Source organism: Pteropus vampyrus, unplaced genomic scaffold (assembly GCF_000151845.1).
Source record: "Pteropus vampyrus isolate Shadow unplaced genomic scaffold, Pvam_2.0 Scaffold341, whole genome shotgun sequence".
Taxonomy (NCBI): Eukaryota; Metazoa; Chordata; class Mammalia; order Chiroptera; family Pteropodidae; genus Pteropus; species Pteropus vampyrus.
In genome coordinates, this window is record NW_011889122.1 from 523,580 (window position 1) to 539,290 (window position 15,711).

At 55.6% G+C, this 15,711-nt stretch overlaps 2 protein-coding genes and 1 long non-coding RNA gene across 4 annotated transcripts in view; 1 reads left to right on the plus strand and 2 right to left on the minus strand.

Annotated features, from left to right (window-relative positions):
- The window catches only part of XRCC3 (X-ray repair cross complementing 3), an 11,319-nt gene extending 9,622 nt beyond the window's left edge, over positions 1–1,697 (plus strand). The window contains exon 6 of one of the 2 annotated variants that reach the window (XR_002776867.1): positions 761–1,697. Coding sequence is in view for 1 of the 2 variants with exons in the window: in XM_023522351.1 (XP_023378119.1) it covers positions 71–257 (187 nt within the window). In the remaining variant the exon portion in view is untranslated. Of the gene's footprint in view, positions 1–70 lie in introns of both variants that reach the window. The other variant, XM_023522351.1, reaches the window with a different exon arrangement.
- Positions 1,658–15,711, minus strand: part of KLC1 (kinesin light chain 1) — a 52,941-nt gene continuing 38,887 nt past the window's right edge. The window contains exons 14-17 of the mRNA XM_023522355.1: positions 15,134–15,295; positions 9,105–9,235; positions 5,549–5,615; positions 1,658–4,458 (exon numbers count right to left, since the gene is read on the minus strand). Coding sequence (XP_023378123.1) covers positions 4,375–4,458; positions 5,549–5,615; positions 9,105–9,235; positions 15,134–15,295 — 444 coding nt within the window. The 3' untranslated portion in view covers positions 1,658–4,374. The remainder of the gene's footprint in view (positions 4,459–5,548; positions 5,616–9,104; positions 9,236–15,133; positions 15,296–15,711) is intronic.
- LOC111730935 lies at positions 9,584–11,557 on the minus strand. Its single transcript, XR_002776868.1, has 2 exons — positions 11,309–11,557; positions 9,584–10,642 (listed from the first exon to the last, which is right to left on the minus strand). It is a non-coding gene; the product is annotated as an uncharacterized LOC111730935 (long non-coding RNA).

The following is a 15,711-nucleotide window of genomic DNA, read 5'->3' on the forward strand; positions in this document are numbered from 1 at the left end:
GAGACGCGGGGCCTGCTCTGGGCCCCTGCACCTGGGAGGAGCGGCTCGCCCCGGCCCTCGGAACCGCCTGGTCCAGCCAGCTCCTCATGAGGCTGATGGCCACCCGGCACCGCCCCGAGGAGGCCCCCCTCGCCCCGCCGGGCTGCCCCGCCCGCACCCTGAGGGTCCTCTTCGCCCCCCACCTGCCCCCCTCGTCCTGTTCCTACACGGTCAACACTGAGGGTGTGCGAGGGACACCAGGGACCGAGTCTTGCTGACGCCGCAGGAGCAGAGCCGCGGCCAGGGCCCAGGGGTGCCTGTTCCGCACGCGGAGTCACCAGACACGGCCCAGATCACCGTGAGGGAGTCGGCTCCACGTCCTCACCCCAGGGAGAGTGAGCACCGGGGCCCTACCTGGGAACTGGGACCTGCTCCTTCTGCTCCTTCCTCTCCTTGGGGTTCAGGATGCACCCGACTTTCAGGCCAGGGGCCCTCGTCCCTACTGCGGCACTGGCCTACAAGGCGCCACGGCGGTCTGGCGGCCCCGACCCCTCAAGGAGCAGCTTCTCCAGCCTCCGCCCATTAGCTCTTGCCCGGATACGCCACAGCCTTCTCCAGTCCCTGGGCACCTGCCCAACTGGGTTGCCACTGTGTCCCCCAAGGCTCTCGTGGGCTGGGCCTCCCCCGCCCAGGCTGCCTGGCCCCACTGCCCAGGACGTGCATCAGGGCCACTGTGACATGAGTGCCCACTGGCCCTGCCCCCTTGGAGTGCTGCCACAAGGTCCAGGGAGGGGTCTGGGGGAGAGGGGGTGCTCATTTTACTTTCGTGTTGCCTCTGCCACCAGCCACCACTGGCGAAGCAGCAGATGCCCGCGCTGGCCCATCTGCGGGAAAACCAGTCAGGGGCAAACGAGAACTGTTTCGCAAGAGAAGGCTGCGTCCCCTCACGTCCCCAGAGCCTCCCCAGGCCGGGCGTCAGGGCTTGGGGGGGCGTCCATCCTACAGGGTGGTGGCGGGACGCCCAGCAGGGCCACCCGCACAGACCCGGCTCCTCACCGCGGCCGGAGCTGGTCTTCCAGGTCAGAGCAGGACCCCCGTCAGCACAGGGTCCTGCTGTATCTGGTGCCAACCGGAATCTGACCGTCTGGTCATGGGGCCATGAGGCCCGGCGGTCACCGAGGGTCGTGACGGCCCAGCCCCGTGGCCTCTGTGTGGGCAGAGCCGAGTGTGTCTTCATCCCTGCCCCGGTGCCTCACACGCTGCCTGGCGCAGGGTGGCCTTGGACAGACACGTGCCGAGCCAGCGCCGTTGTGGCCCCGGCCTGCTCATTGGCACGTGCTCTCGGCCAGGCATGGTCCTCAGGAGAGACTCCTCAGAGATGGGTCTCGTTACTGTCCTTGGTCTCAAGGACAGGCACAGGAAGAGTGACCTGACCACTGTCCTACAACCCTGCAGCACGCACCATGGGCCCCAATGGCGCCAGCACTGGGCGTGGGCTGGAAACCCGTGGTGGGTCCGCCACCTTCGGTGTGGACGTCCTTCCAGAGCAGGGTGGTCTGTTTATAGCTTTCATCAAATTTCCACAGTCTGGCCCTCAAAAGGTTAGGGACAGCCGGTGGAATTCGGAGGGTTCTCTTGGGCTTGGAGTTTACAAAGAGCCTTTGCGAAACTGCAGGACTTCACAACAGGAAATAAAACACTTTATTTTTGTCATTAAACATAAATAATTCCAAATGATTTCTAGTCAAGTCACACAAACAAAACTACAGCCCCCAGGCAGAATGGAAGTTAACGATGACCGAGCGAGCTACACCTGCCCACCAGGTTGGCAGCTGCATACAGCCCCGGGGTGCCCCCAGCCCCATCCAAACGCCAGTCCCTAAGGAGCACCCACCACTGCTGTCCTGGGCCTCTTGCTACGTACCATCCCCACCATGGGCACTCCCCCAGGTCATCCTCACTGCCCCAACACCCCCACATGCCCACAGAGCTTAGTTCCACCACAAACCACTAGGCCTCCCCTATGGCGCTGGGGAACCAGTCTGTGGGCCCGCCCAGGTCACGGAAATTGCCGTCTGCCCCGACCAGACCCACTCAGCTGACCTGAACCCGCCTTTGGTCAGTGCCGTCCAAGTGCCACTTTATAGTTCTCAGAAGTCTGATGATCACACAGTCACTGCTCACAATTAAGTGCAAATACAAACATATCAGAACTGCTTCCAAGAACATCCCACAGTTAGGATGATGAGATACTTTATTACAAACTATTCTTAGTGATACTTAATTTTACTGAATTTCTAATTACATGATATTCCTAGCAGCTCCCTGACCCAACAAGTCATAGAAATTTTTTTTTAATTCCAGAAAATAACTATTTGAATCTAATACTGTAAACAAAGACAGCTGCAGGACCCAGCCCAGGAGCCCATGGGGGCCGCGCTGCCTGCCCTGCCTGGACCTCGGCCTTCAGACTCTCCTGCTGAGATAGCATGGCTCCAGCCCACATCCATCCTCTCAGGGACTCTACCTTGACAGGAACTACGTATGGACGAGGGCTGGCTCCCTTAGGGCCCCTCACTGGGAAAGGACAGCACTGGGGGACAGCTGGACCCACTGCTGCTCTTGGAGAAAGTTACGATTCAGACCAGAAGTGGGCTACGGCCTGGCCCATCTCTGTTCGGGTCTAAGTTCAGAAATCGGACCGCAGACTCCCATGCGGCATCCCCTGCGAGGGGAAGGGTGTCGCACCTGGCTTCAGGAGGCCTCTGGCCTCACACCGAACACTTCCCACACACCCTGCAAAGGCCACCACAAGCCACCGAGGGACCCGGGTCAACGGGCTCCTAGCCAGGTCAGGTTCGAAAAAGGTCCCTGCAGAGACGGCCTGTTTCCAGCAACTGGGAGCTTAAATTGTTTGGGCCCGTGTTTGCTTTCCCTGAACAGCCTTTGCTGGTCCGGAGCGGGTGGTCACGACGGGAGCCCGCGGGGGTTTCCACGTGCTGTCAGAGCTCCAGCTGCAGACAGCAGGGAGGAAACGAACAGCTCCCAGGTCCGCCTCCTGACAGGGACGGGGCGCAGATGACCCCCAGGCAGCACCAGCTTGCCCCAGGCCGCAGCGTCCACTCTACGCGAGGACACAACTGTGCTCTCCGCTGCTGACTGGTTTTCTACGACCCGTCAAGTTTTAAGCACCTCTGGAGAGCGTCGAGAGAGTGCGTCCTGATGCGTGACAGCCGCAAATCTACAGTCAGTGTCAAAAAGGGGCGTGGCCAACAGGGCAGGCTGGAGGGGACAGTCTGCGGGGGGCCGCGGGCACAGCAGGGCACAGCTGCGAGCGAGTGCCATGAGAAAAAGTGCGCTCTCACCACAAGCATGCTGTGCCACAGGCGACACTAAATTACAGGAAACTCCCAGGAAAGCCTCGCTGTGACGAGACCCCAGGCATGCTGCCTCCGGCCCCGAGCCCCCACTCTGGCTGAACCACATGTGGACTCCAGGGCACCCCGGAGGGAGTCCCCAGTAAATCCAGCGAGTTGCCCAGAGTCCTCGGTGAACTCTCCGTGAGCCCCTGGGGGCGCGTATGCAGCCCAGTGCCAGGCACAGGAAGAGGTGCCTAGGAATACACACACACTAGGCCTCTGCTGTGACATCGCCTGTGTCATTACATTACAGTCTCCCACAGGGACGCTCACAGACCCCCGTCAAATTAGAGGAAGAAGCTTCTGAGCCATCGCATGCCGTGCCCCTCTGCACAGCTGTCGTCTGGAGCTTCATCTTGTCATCTGCTTAGAAGCGTCGTACCCACCGGTCAGGCCCCCGGCCTCCCTTACGGAACCAGGCCTCAGGCCGGATGTGACAACGCTCCTGTCCAAGTGCCCGGTGTGGTGCTCGACGCTACCGGAAAAGCCTTTTATTACTAATGGTGCTTAGAGTTGGGGCCAGGACAGAGAATGGCCACAAGGGGTGAGCGTGGGCCCAGGCCATGTCCAGCAGGGGGTGTCCCACTGCACGGAGGCTGGACGACCTTCCAGAGGGAACAGCCACTGGCCACTGCCCTGTCCTGCCTCCCGCCCACTCCCCCGAGGATCGGGGTGCAGATCCTCACAGGGTGTGTGGCTTAAGGCTGCCGCGCCCTGACCCGCAGCCTACTCAGTGTGGTGTTTAAGTTAGCACTGAACGGATCCTGCTGCCGTGGCGGGAAGGGCACGAGTCCGTGGCAGCGGCGACTCCGGGCGTGCTGAAGCCGCTGCGCCCGCCGGGTCTGCGGGCGTGCTCGGGCAGCTGTCCGGCCCCAGGACAGCAGGCCACTTAACGGAATGCGGGCAGCCCCCCTGGGCTGGTGGGGGTCACTGCCTAGGGGAAGGCCGGGCCCGGCCCGGCAGCCTCGGGGCTCAGCTAGCTCGGCCTCGGCCCGCAGCGGGCCAGGTCGGTGTGGCTGGCACTCAGACCTCTTGAGTCTGCTAGACAATTAGTTCGGTCCTGCATGGAAAAAACAAATGGAAAAATTACAGTTAACCAGCACCTCAGAGGACGCCAGCCTCACGCGGTCGCAGCTCCAAGAGCGGCAGGACAGTCGGTCAGCACCAGAGCTCTGACGCTCTAGGAGCAGACGCCAAGGAAGGGGGCGAGAGGACCGTCTGCTCCCGGCTCCAGAACAAAACGCTCCCATCACCAGGACCGCGCACGGCAAACCACCAGCTTCCTACCAACAGCCTGCGGCTTCCGACCAGAGGCGTGGGGAGCAGCACCCCTGGGAAGTCACCTCCCAAGGGCGCTGGGGGTGAGGAGGGAGGCCAGCATGTCTGCCAGGCCGTCCCTGTCAGCGAACACCAGTCTGAATCAGCTGGAGTAGGGCCACTGGGGAGGCCGCCGCCTTGACGGGCGCCGTGACCAGAAGTCTGGTCACCAGCAGATGAGTGGCAGCTTTTGCACGAGGCCGAGCTGCCCGGTGTGGCTGGCACACTTGAGAAACAGGGCCAGGTTCTAGGGTCCAGGGGCCTGGCCTTAGTCCGACGGTCACACCAGACATTTAAAAGAAATGGAAAACAAAAAGGCCATTTTTTATGAAGAAGAGGGAGCCAACAGTTTTAAATGTGACGGTGACCTGTTCACGCAAGACTTGGACAGTTGACAAAGTGTCAAAGCGGCAGCATGTTATTTACTTATGTTAGTAAAGTTTGGAACATTCTAAAACACTGAACTGCTTACCTAGACAATAAATGTTATAAACTTATTAGAGACTAAAATCATATAAATTAACAATACAAATTAATGACTGACCAAGTTTTGATATTACTTTATCAGAATATTTAATTTCTAATTAGGTCAATCACACTACCTGTAAAGATCACTGATTAATACACTAAGAATGCTCACAACGTGAGCATCCCCACAATTCAGTCAAATTAATGCAGAAGACGCCGCCACCACATGCCCATGTGCCTGGGACTCAGGAGCAGGGCGACGTCCGCAGGGCCCCGACCAAGTGGCGAGGTGGCGAGGGAGGGTCTGTGCAGCCCGGCTCGGCTGGCCCGAGTGGTCAAGGACGTGAAGGGGACAGGGTCCTTACTTGAAAACGGTCTTCTGCTGCCTTGCCACTCACGTTAAGGACACTCAGAGAACTGGCACGCTTCATGCTGCAGCCGGGACAGCGGACATGCAAGGACAAACCGTGAGCATACTGGTCAACCAGGAGCAGGACACAGTAAAGCCACCCCTCAAAGGCCTGTTAGCACAGGGGGTCCCTGGGACCGACCCTGACGTCACCCCAATTCTTACCACAACATCCCAGGTCTAACTATTTGCGCCCAGTATAAAAAAGCACGGGTTCTGTGTCTCTCCTCAGCACAAATGGCTGTCTCAAAGTGTCACGTGTCAACTCCCGTGGCACTGCCCTTTCCCTCTGCAGAACCCCGTGCACGCAGGAGCCGAGAGGGTGTCCAGACCACCGCGCCTCATCACATGAGTTTCAGGAAGGGGACCTCGACGACTCAGGTAAAAAACATCACCCTAAGGGACCGTGTTAAAGAAAGACACACTCCACACTCTCTGCTGAGCTCAAATGCATAACCACAGTCTGTATTTTATGTATTTCTCTATATAAAAGTAGGGAACACAAATAACTTTTCCATTAGTAAAATAAGCTCTGAAGCTGTTATTATTTCTCTGCTTAAATATCAAAATTTAAAACAAATTTCTCGACTACATTTAAAGAAATACAGTGCTTTATAGATATAATTGATTTTTTCCTTCCGTTGACACATTTAAAATACTGGATGAAATGTCCTACAAATTACCTGTCATGCTAGACTAGTCATGGACACTCAGAAAATTACTGTCCTTGCTTACCGCCATCACAATGCCCTAAAATAAAGTCGTCTTAGCTTTTAAAGATAAAATAACCAATAAACAGGAGTTATTTTTAAGTGTTTACAACAGGATCTATCATTCTGAATTTGAACTACCTACGACATAAGGTGATCACTACCAGTTACCCCGCGAGCTGAGGGCCGGCTGCAGGGCCCAACCCAGGTGAGAAGAAGGGCTGCCACAGCCGGGCGCGGCCCGCGCGGACGCCGGCACCCGGAGCGCGGCCTGGCCAGCGGCAGACGCTAAGTGCCCACTGGGTCAACTCCACCAAAAGCAAGGCCTTGATTTACCTATGCCCAAGTAAAACTCACTCCCAACATGTCCCCCAGGACAAGACAAACACCCCGATGAGCCCCACGCCAGCACTGCTGGAGTCTGAAGAAGTGTTTTTCTACCTGGAACTACTTAAGAAAAAGAATAAAACAAAATCAAATCACAAGTAAATTATATTTAATTATTCCGTCACTTGCCAGTCGACTTTTTCTAAGAAAGCTGCAGAGCCCTTTCCACAAACGCCCTTTTCTCCTTACAAGACAACAGAACGACCTGACTCCCTTGACCCTCCCGAATCGCGCCCACGCCACCCGTGTAAGCCACGGGGTCTAAACGCCAGGCGGCTCAGTGGCCCAGGAACCCAGCGGGGCTGTGCCCATGAAGAGCCGCACGCCCTGCTCCAGGAAGGCCCAGGTCGGAGGTTCTCAGAACTCGTCCCCGCCCAGCAGCACCGCGGCTTCCTGGGAGCACAGCGTGCCACGAAGGCCCGCGGGGGTGGGGGTGGGGGTGGGGGTGGGGGTGCACTGACTCAGACACACGAGCGGGGCCCCGTGGCCTGGGTCCCGAACCCTCCAGGAGATGCTGACACATGCTCGAGTCTGAGAACCACTGGAACGGCTACTACAAACTGTCGCCCTCACTGGAAACATTATCCCACTTCACGTGTTTTATGGGATGAAGTTTCTAGTCATTTAGTTTTTCAAAAAGCTCGTTCAGGTAGCAACCCAAACAGGACAGAAGAGCAGAGTCAGCACGTGCGGGCCTCCGTCACGCGACACCGGGGTGGCGGGCAGGGTGTTCCCGCGCTGCTCCGGCCCAGGGAAGACAGGACACGGCAGCGAAGAGGACGGAAAACTGCTTCCCAAGCTGTCACGTGGGAAGAAGGTCCCCATCAGAGGAACTTCGCGTGTAAAACGCTTCAGAGCTCCAAAACACTCAGCAGGCAGTGTGAGTGCCCCGAGGAACTGGACGATGACCGTGTCACCCACTCGTGCTGCCGGCACGGGACAGGGACCACACACTCACACAGCTCTGTTCAGACCCCCGTGACGCCAGTAGAAAAATGTCTCACCCCTCAGATTCAGAGAGGCAGGCAGTGAGGAGCCGATTGCTTTAGTTCTGGAAATCTGTGGACAGCATGAAACGAGAGTGCTCTATGCCGAAGGCAATGTCCAACCTCGTCCCCAGTCCGCGTCCCCGAGTCTCGTCAAAGGCACTGGGGCCGCGAAGCCCCTCGTGTGCTCGGGGCCCTGACTGGCTCCCAACACTGGCTCTTTGGGGTGGTTTTCTCAGCAAACGTCCGTGGGCTGATAAAACTCTTCCCCAGAACAGGGCTTTGTGAACACTGCTGAGACACAGGGCGACAGCCACTTACAAGACACAATCACTTCTCCTGCCTCAAAGCCATCAAGGGTCCCGTCCAGCCCCAGGAGAGCGGCCTGGGGCACAGGGCACAGGGCAGGGCCCCTCTCTGCCTCACCTCACCGCACGGCCTGCTCCCCACCTGAGGGGGAACTGGGGACACCACAGGCCTCGGGAGTTAGACCCTGACTGACATGAGAGGAACGAGACCGGACATACTTAAAACAGCAAAGAGGACAATGGAAAAGGCACTCGACTTCACTATCCCAACGACACCCCGCGCAGGCCCTAGGCCCTCACCCACAGCAGCCACAGCACCACTGTAAAAGCAGTTTCACTAAGATCGAGCCTTAAAAAGCAGGTATGGTTTTGAAAGTTAGAGTTTCATGGAAAAGGTGACAAACAGTGCTTCTGTGAGAAGTGCATCCAAAAACAGGATGCTGTCCGTTTACGCCGGAAATGACCCAGGAGCCAGGCGGCTGGTCAGAACACTCCGACACGGCAGTGCCAAGGGCCTCCCTCGACACAGCGCACAAGACACAGCCGATCTCGGAAACGGATTCCTGTGACGACTTAAACGTTGTGGTTCAAAAGACTAAGTAAGACCCACGCCTGGACCCTTCCTGGGACACAATGAAAACCTAGCATTTTTTAAATCTCCTAAACAGATTCTTTATGATAAAGTCTTGAAATTGTGATCCTATTTAAAACCATGTTTCTCCCGATATTAATACCTGTAGGAAATATAGTCATAGTTAGCTTTTACATTTAAAAAATTAAAACTCACTTAAAAGGATCTGACCTAATGCCAATTTTGAAAATAAATAATGCATATCTAGAGCAAACAAGTTAATGTCCTCAATGTTTTAATACTGCAGTCCTCCTCTGAACACGTCACAAAACCAGAGAGCCCACAAATTTCTTTTAAAGGCATCAGGCTTTTAGTCTCCACACAGGAAGTTTCACGATTATCCTCAACCTATGCCAGGAAAACGAGATGGAAACCACTAGACCTGTGCGCTGCTAACGTGGGGAAGAGTGGGAACGCCCTCCGGAGCCAGGGCGAGAACGCTGTGCGGGAGGAGAAAGGCGTTAGCGGGGGCGGCGGCGGCGATAATTACCCAGGGTCCTTGGGCTCACTCTCTCGGGAACTTCCTCCCTTCAGCTTCCTAACCAGCTTCTCGCTGCTGCGTCTAATTGAGGCTCGGAGTTTGCTAAAGGAACCACTGCGTTTTAAATATCCAGTGCCATCCTGAAAAAAACGTGAACAAATGTGAAGCTGCAGCTGGTCCTCCCTCCCGACCCCAAGAGGCAAAGCTGAATGACGAGAGCCACGTCGCGGCTGACCGCGCGTCGGTGACCGCTGGCAACGTGACCCCTGCGGAAATCACCCAAGTGCCATGCACGTAAGTACACTTTAAACAGACACCTACGCATTTTAAATTTCATCAGAGATAATCCAATGATCATGAGCACCCCTGAACATGAAGTTCGAACAAATATACCATCCCCAAAGGGAGATTAAGTAGGCTGCTGTTTTGAAAAAAAAGATAATAATACACACGAAAAGTCTAAGGAAAAGTAAGGCAGCTTCTAGGACTATCGCCAAAATCAGATTGTACATTTAATAAATATGGAACCGTCTGGTCCACATGACGGGATGGGACCGAAAACATTTATATTCGACAGAGGCAACTTCTTTTTAACAATTTCATCTAAATGTGATACTTCGATGTACTGTTTCTTCGGTAAATTTCAAGTTTTATTAAACGTTGATTCCAAATGTAGTTGGAAAATTAAATAAAATTCACATCCTATACAATAACTCAAAACTCTCAGACACCTTGTAAAAAGCAAGTGAGTACCCAGCTTTCATCATAACTGAATCAGACATTAATAAACGGAACATTTGGCAGTATGAAAATCAAAACACACAGCAAAAAATGAGTGTATAGCAACTTTTATTTTCAGAGTGAATCACTTAGTAAGATTAACAGAAGCCCGTTCCTTCTAGAAGCTACGCGATGCTGCATTGCATGGCAAGAGTGAGTTCTAAGCAGACAGACACCGAGACACAGGTCAGTTGGAGTGAGTTTATTAGAAGTTAGAAAGACACAGGTACACAAACCACTCGACACGTAGAGATTAGTAGAGAGAAGCGGAACCGCCAGGACCCCACACAGACCAAGAGCGGGTGCTACTGGAGTGCGATGCTGAGGGGAGCCCCGAGCCCGGGGGGCCCCGCCGGGCCTCGGAGGACAACGGGAACAGCACATGCCCTACTCGTACAGCCTAGCTAGTGTCAACGGTCACCATCATGCCAGTGCCGTGACGCCTGCGGGACACTGTGACTACCTTCTACCAAAGTGAACAGCTAATCGCTCTTAATTTTTACACTCATGTTATCACACAGTAAGTGGTTTTTATTAATACAGCTGATAATACTAAGTACATATCCGGCAAAGCTACAAGTATACAGAGATAAGGAACCCCCCAAAAGGACAGCAGCACCGAAAGGAATGGCCAGTCACAGAGAGGTGGCGCTCTGACAAGACTCCTAGGGTCGCTAAGCACAGCAGTCAGCACGGAGAGAGGAGGAGCTGGAGGAGGTGCTGCCCGTCATGCAGCAGACAGCGAGAGTCACACAAGGCAGCTAGGCCTGTCAGACAGAAACGAGAGAGAGCCCAGGTGAGCCGGGTGGGGACAGCCCATCTTCCACGCGGCACGGCTTGGCCTGCGGGACTCCTAGGTCACAAACCCCGCGGCGTTTTAATCGCTCTCGTGCTTGGGGCTAACGTCTGCCTGCTCTGTCAGCCCGGCGCGAGACGGGCACGCGCCTCCTGTCCCCCCCACCGGCCACCGCCGGCGTGCTGGGGGCACGGGTCGGCACCGCGCCGGAGGCTCCTGCGGGCGGCCGACTGCCAAAGGGTTTTCGAGTAACCACAAAAGGAGAGTCCGCGATGACAACATCGACAGTGACCGAGAAACGACCCACAGGCAGAGCTTGTTCTCCTAAGCCTCGGCTTCGTCAGCTGCCCCTAAACTATGACGGGCTCTCTGAAATCAGGTGGGGCTTTTTCTTAAAAACGCTAACATTTCAGACATTTCAGAAACTTTTAAGAAACCACTGACTCTAAAAGTCTACTCTACCGCACGTTCTAAACATGCAGTTGATGATCCAAAAGGAAACCAATTATAGAAAATGGATTTCCACAGGCAGCAATGCATCCTGGGTGCTGGTGGGCTGGGACTGACAGCTTCACGCGGAAGCCCGCGCCGGGGACCTGGGGACCTGGGGACCGGGGCCGTGCCCGTCGTGACTCACCGGGGGACGCCGAGCAGGTCATTTAACCAGCCCGAGCTTCGTTTTCCTCATCTTTAAAATGGAAAAATAGAACTCGTTACTGACTCCCCCACGGACGCTGGGAGCACAAGAAAACATAAGCTCTTGCTGCTCTTCAGAAAGATGTTTTAAAAAGTGTTAACAGGATCCAATCAACAGTACAATTCCTGCCATTTGTGCAAACCTCCCGCAGCCCTGCGGGAGGGTCAGTTCTGACGCTCATGTCCCAGACACGCTTCGGCGTGGGGCTTTCACGCAGACTCTGAAGGGGCCCCGTGTCGCACACACACACCCCCTCGTCTGGCCCTGGCCCTGGGCAGTGCCTGGGGACGGTGAAGCAGGTGTGCCCACCCCTTGGGCTCACCACACGGAGAGTCCCGAACCCGCCGAGCCCCACAGGCCCCCCTCAACATGGACAGGAGGGCCTCACCACATCCTAACACGCTGCGAAACGGTCATTCTGCCTACTGCCGTGAAAGAGGACTTTCACCAAAAAGTGAGTTTCTAACGAAATAAACAGTGAACGTATGGGTTAACTACGGTCTTAGATTTCTGGTGGTTTGGGTTTTTTATTTTTGGGGTATATTCTAGTTGTCTTCCTAATACAATTTTTTAAGTTAAAATCAATCTATTTCTAATTAACTATACCTGACTCTCAGCCATCCCGGTTAAGAGTTTAGTGCAGTCGAAGCTTTTAGAAACACAGCATGAGAAGCAGTGTGGAAAGAGCCGGGGCTGGGGGTCACCCCGAAGGCCCCAGCGGAGGTGGGCAGCCCAACGGTCCGGCAGGAACGTGCGGCCGGGAGCGGCCGGCGGGATCTCAGCGCCACCGGATGTGGGCACGTGGTGCTTCTTCCTGGACTGGGGACTGCCACAAACACGTGGACATAACCACAGCGCAGCCCGGGGGCGCGTGAGCCGGTGGAGACCCGGTGGCAGCGCCCACGCACACAGGCCCACTGTGAACAAGCCACCACGTGCATGAGGGAACAGGGGCCCGTGCACCCTCAGGAGCACGACTCAGAGGTCTGGACAAGGGCTTTGAGATCTGCATGCCATACAAACATAAGTCTGAGGAAGTTGTCTCTTCACACACTCGAATCGCAAGCATTGCTTAAAAGAACAGAATTGTACTTCCCTGAACAAACCTCCCACCGCGTCAAGGCTTTGATTAAAACCTTCACGTTAATTATCAGATTATGCCCAGTAATGTCTCTCCTTACATTTTAATGGCGCACAGCTCGGCTACGTGCTGACTCGGCCTCACTGCCCTGTTTTAAATGCTATTTCTGAATGCTGAGAAAAACCCCGCCTGAGCTGTGTAAACGGCCAGGACGGCTGAGCGGGGCTGTCGGCCGCCCCCAGCCCCTGCCCACGCGGCCACGCGACGTGCTCCCTGGGGTGGCAGCCCCCAGACGTTTCAAAGAGCACTGAAACTCTTTGAAAAACTTAAAACCCAACGAGGAAGCCCAATATAAAAAAATCGAAAGGGCATTCTCTCGTTACAAATGTGGAACAGGTTCTGAGGAAGAGCGCCGACTCTCCCTGTGCGAGCCCAGTCTGAACTGGGAGCTACAGTGACGGGGACGGGGCCGTCTGCACGCCCCCCGCCTCCCAGCCGACCTCTGCGAGCTTCCTCCCCGCTGCACGACACGGACAAAACCGTGCCGCGTGCAAAGGCCTGCAAACCGGACGGACCTACCCGCTGCCCGACGCCTCGGGGAGGGGCGCGCCTCGGCCCTGGGCACGGCTGCCGCGCCGGCTGCCCAGGTAGCACTTAACTCAGACGTGACCCTTAAAAGGGGCTCCTTGGGCTGTCTACAACCATACCGCTATAAAGCCGATTTTAAAAAAGCACCTAAGTGTGCATGTGCCTTTATTGCCTCTTTTTTAAACAGTAAAAATATGCTTTAAAAATAAAATTCACGTCAAGGTCTGGGAGAGCCTCAGCACTTCAAGGAGACCAGTCTGGAGCCAAGGCCTTCCCACGAGGGTGGCAGCGGCCTGAGTCTGAGCGGTCAATGGGGGTGGCCGGCGGGGAGAGCTCCGGCCCCCCGCGGCCCCTCCCCGGTTACCCAGTTAAGGCAGAGTCAGCCCTCTGTTCACGGCTGCCTTCCGTTACTCCTCCATTTGAAGAAAAGGCCCCTTCCACCTCTGAAAGTGACCTGAGGAACCTCTGCACAGGACGCCCCAAGAGCTGGCTCATTTCAATCGACCCCACGGCCCCTCGGTCTGCCCTGGGACAGATTCTGTCAAAGATGCAGGGCCAGTAGTGTCTAACGCTCAGGTGAAAAAGTGTCCAAAGCCTAGTGTGTGAGCGTCCTAAGGGACAGCACCTCTGAAGAGAAGGAAATGCGGAGTGAAACAAGGAGCAGGCGCGCACTCAGCCGAGAGACCGCGCCTGCCCACTCGCCCGTACTTCCGCCCACAGGCCGACCGGACGCTGCCCACCGGCCCTCCACGGGGAGATGACGGCAGTTCCACTCACCAACAGTTCCACTATCGTGTGATTTCATAGAGAGACTGACCCAGTAATACTGTCTCAAGAAAAAGTTCCTGTGGACCTTCATTCAAGAGCATCGACACCCACACCCTGGCACCTAGAGCCTGGAGAAGGGACCTGACCCCGCACAGCAGGCAGGGTCGCGGGGCGAGCACGGCACATAGTGTGGGACGGGGACGAGGCGAGCACTGCGCACCACCGCTTTCATTCTGGACTACCGCCCGACGGGGAGGATGGCCAGAGCAGACGCTGACTGGCTGTCCGGGCACAGGAAAACCCGAAGCGAGGAAGCTGCCAGGTGAAGATACAAGAAGGCATTCTGCCAGAAATTCTGGCCACTACCACTCTGCAAAACGTCTGTTCACACTGCTGACCCCTACCGAACTGCTGCAGCCACGGAAACTGCCGAAGAATAAACAGATTCCGAAACAGACTATAGGAAAGCCCAAAACGACCTGACAAAACACCTGCACCATTACAACCAAAACCACGCTTCCGTGGCTTCGAAAAAGACCTGGCAGTGCCTCCGGAAGCGTTAAGCTAACCCTGCACGCAACTTTCCCCGATAAAAACAAAATCCCAAAGAAACCAGCTTAATGCACAAAAAGCTACCCACGTATCACAAAAGTGGCCTGGAAAGAAACCGGCCACAAGGCCACATGCTCTGGGTGAGCAGTGGTGCTGGGAACGTCCACGAAAGCAGACTGGTGGAGCCCAGAGGTGGGGCCTGGCCAGGGGCTGACACGTGACAAACACGGGACGTGCTCTGGACCCCGAAGCTCGGGCAGGGAACTGTGGGGAGCAGGGAGCCACCAGCCCCTCAGCGCTCTGGACCGAGGAAGGACACGGAGGACAGACACCTGACGCTCCTGCTCTGGGCCTGTTCTCTAGATGAGTTCTGTCTGATGCACCACGTCCCTTGAAGGCGTTTAGGTTGATTCTAACGGAATCTACAGCACCCTGGTCAGCGAAATTAGGAGCCCCGGAGTTAGCAATGGAAATGGGTGAGTTAAGAAAGCGAGTTAGTGATTGGCCACACTGACCTTAGTATTAAAATAAAATCAGATTACAGATTATGCTTTAAATAACCAGGACACTCAATCAGCGTTTAAGTTAAGCCAAACAGCTTTCATGGATTCCTAAAAAGAAAATTACCACTTCGAACAAATCACAGGCTTCAGTATTAGCAGAAGATGGGAACTGCGGAAAGCTTCATTCGTACAGCACGTGAGAAAAGCAGCTGCCTAGCGGAGAGACGGGAGAAACGCGGGGACGCGCGCCCGGCGGCCACGGGCGGTACTCACCCCGTTCCACTCCACGCTCATACTCACTTCCTCGCCCCCGTCAGGGCCGCTCTCGTACTTGACCACGTCCACGTTGAGGCTCTCGCGGCTTCTGCGCTTCTCCGTGCTCTCAGGGTCATTCAGCACTTCAGCCACTCTCTGCTTGTGAGCTGTATCGAGACCCTGCGGGTTGGGGGAGAGGGGCCACCCGTTAGCACTGCGCCTTGGGAGGAACGGCCCAGACAGCGGAAGGACACTGGAGAGACGGAACAGCTCTTGAACACCGGATGGAGCGTAAGAGCAGTGATTCTTGGGGACGTACACGTGAGACTTGTGCCTTTCACTGTCTGTCAACTCTACTTCAGATTAAAGACACTACGAGAGAAGACTGAGTCCCAGTGAATGAGCAGCACGCTCCAGGATCTAGAAGCGACATGCACTGAGGCACGTGAAGTCAACCTGCTTCTAAATCAGGACTGACGGGCGGGCAGGTGGGAGGGACGCGCTGACGGGTAACAAAGTATTCACGGCAGAATCCAGGTGGCGAGTGCGCGGGTGCAAAACCCTCCCACATTCTCTATGTTTGGAATATCTCATCA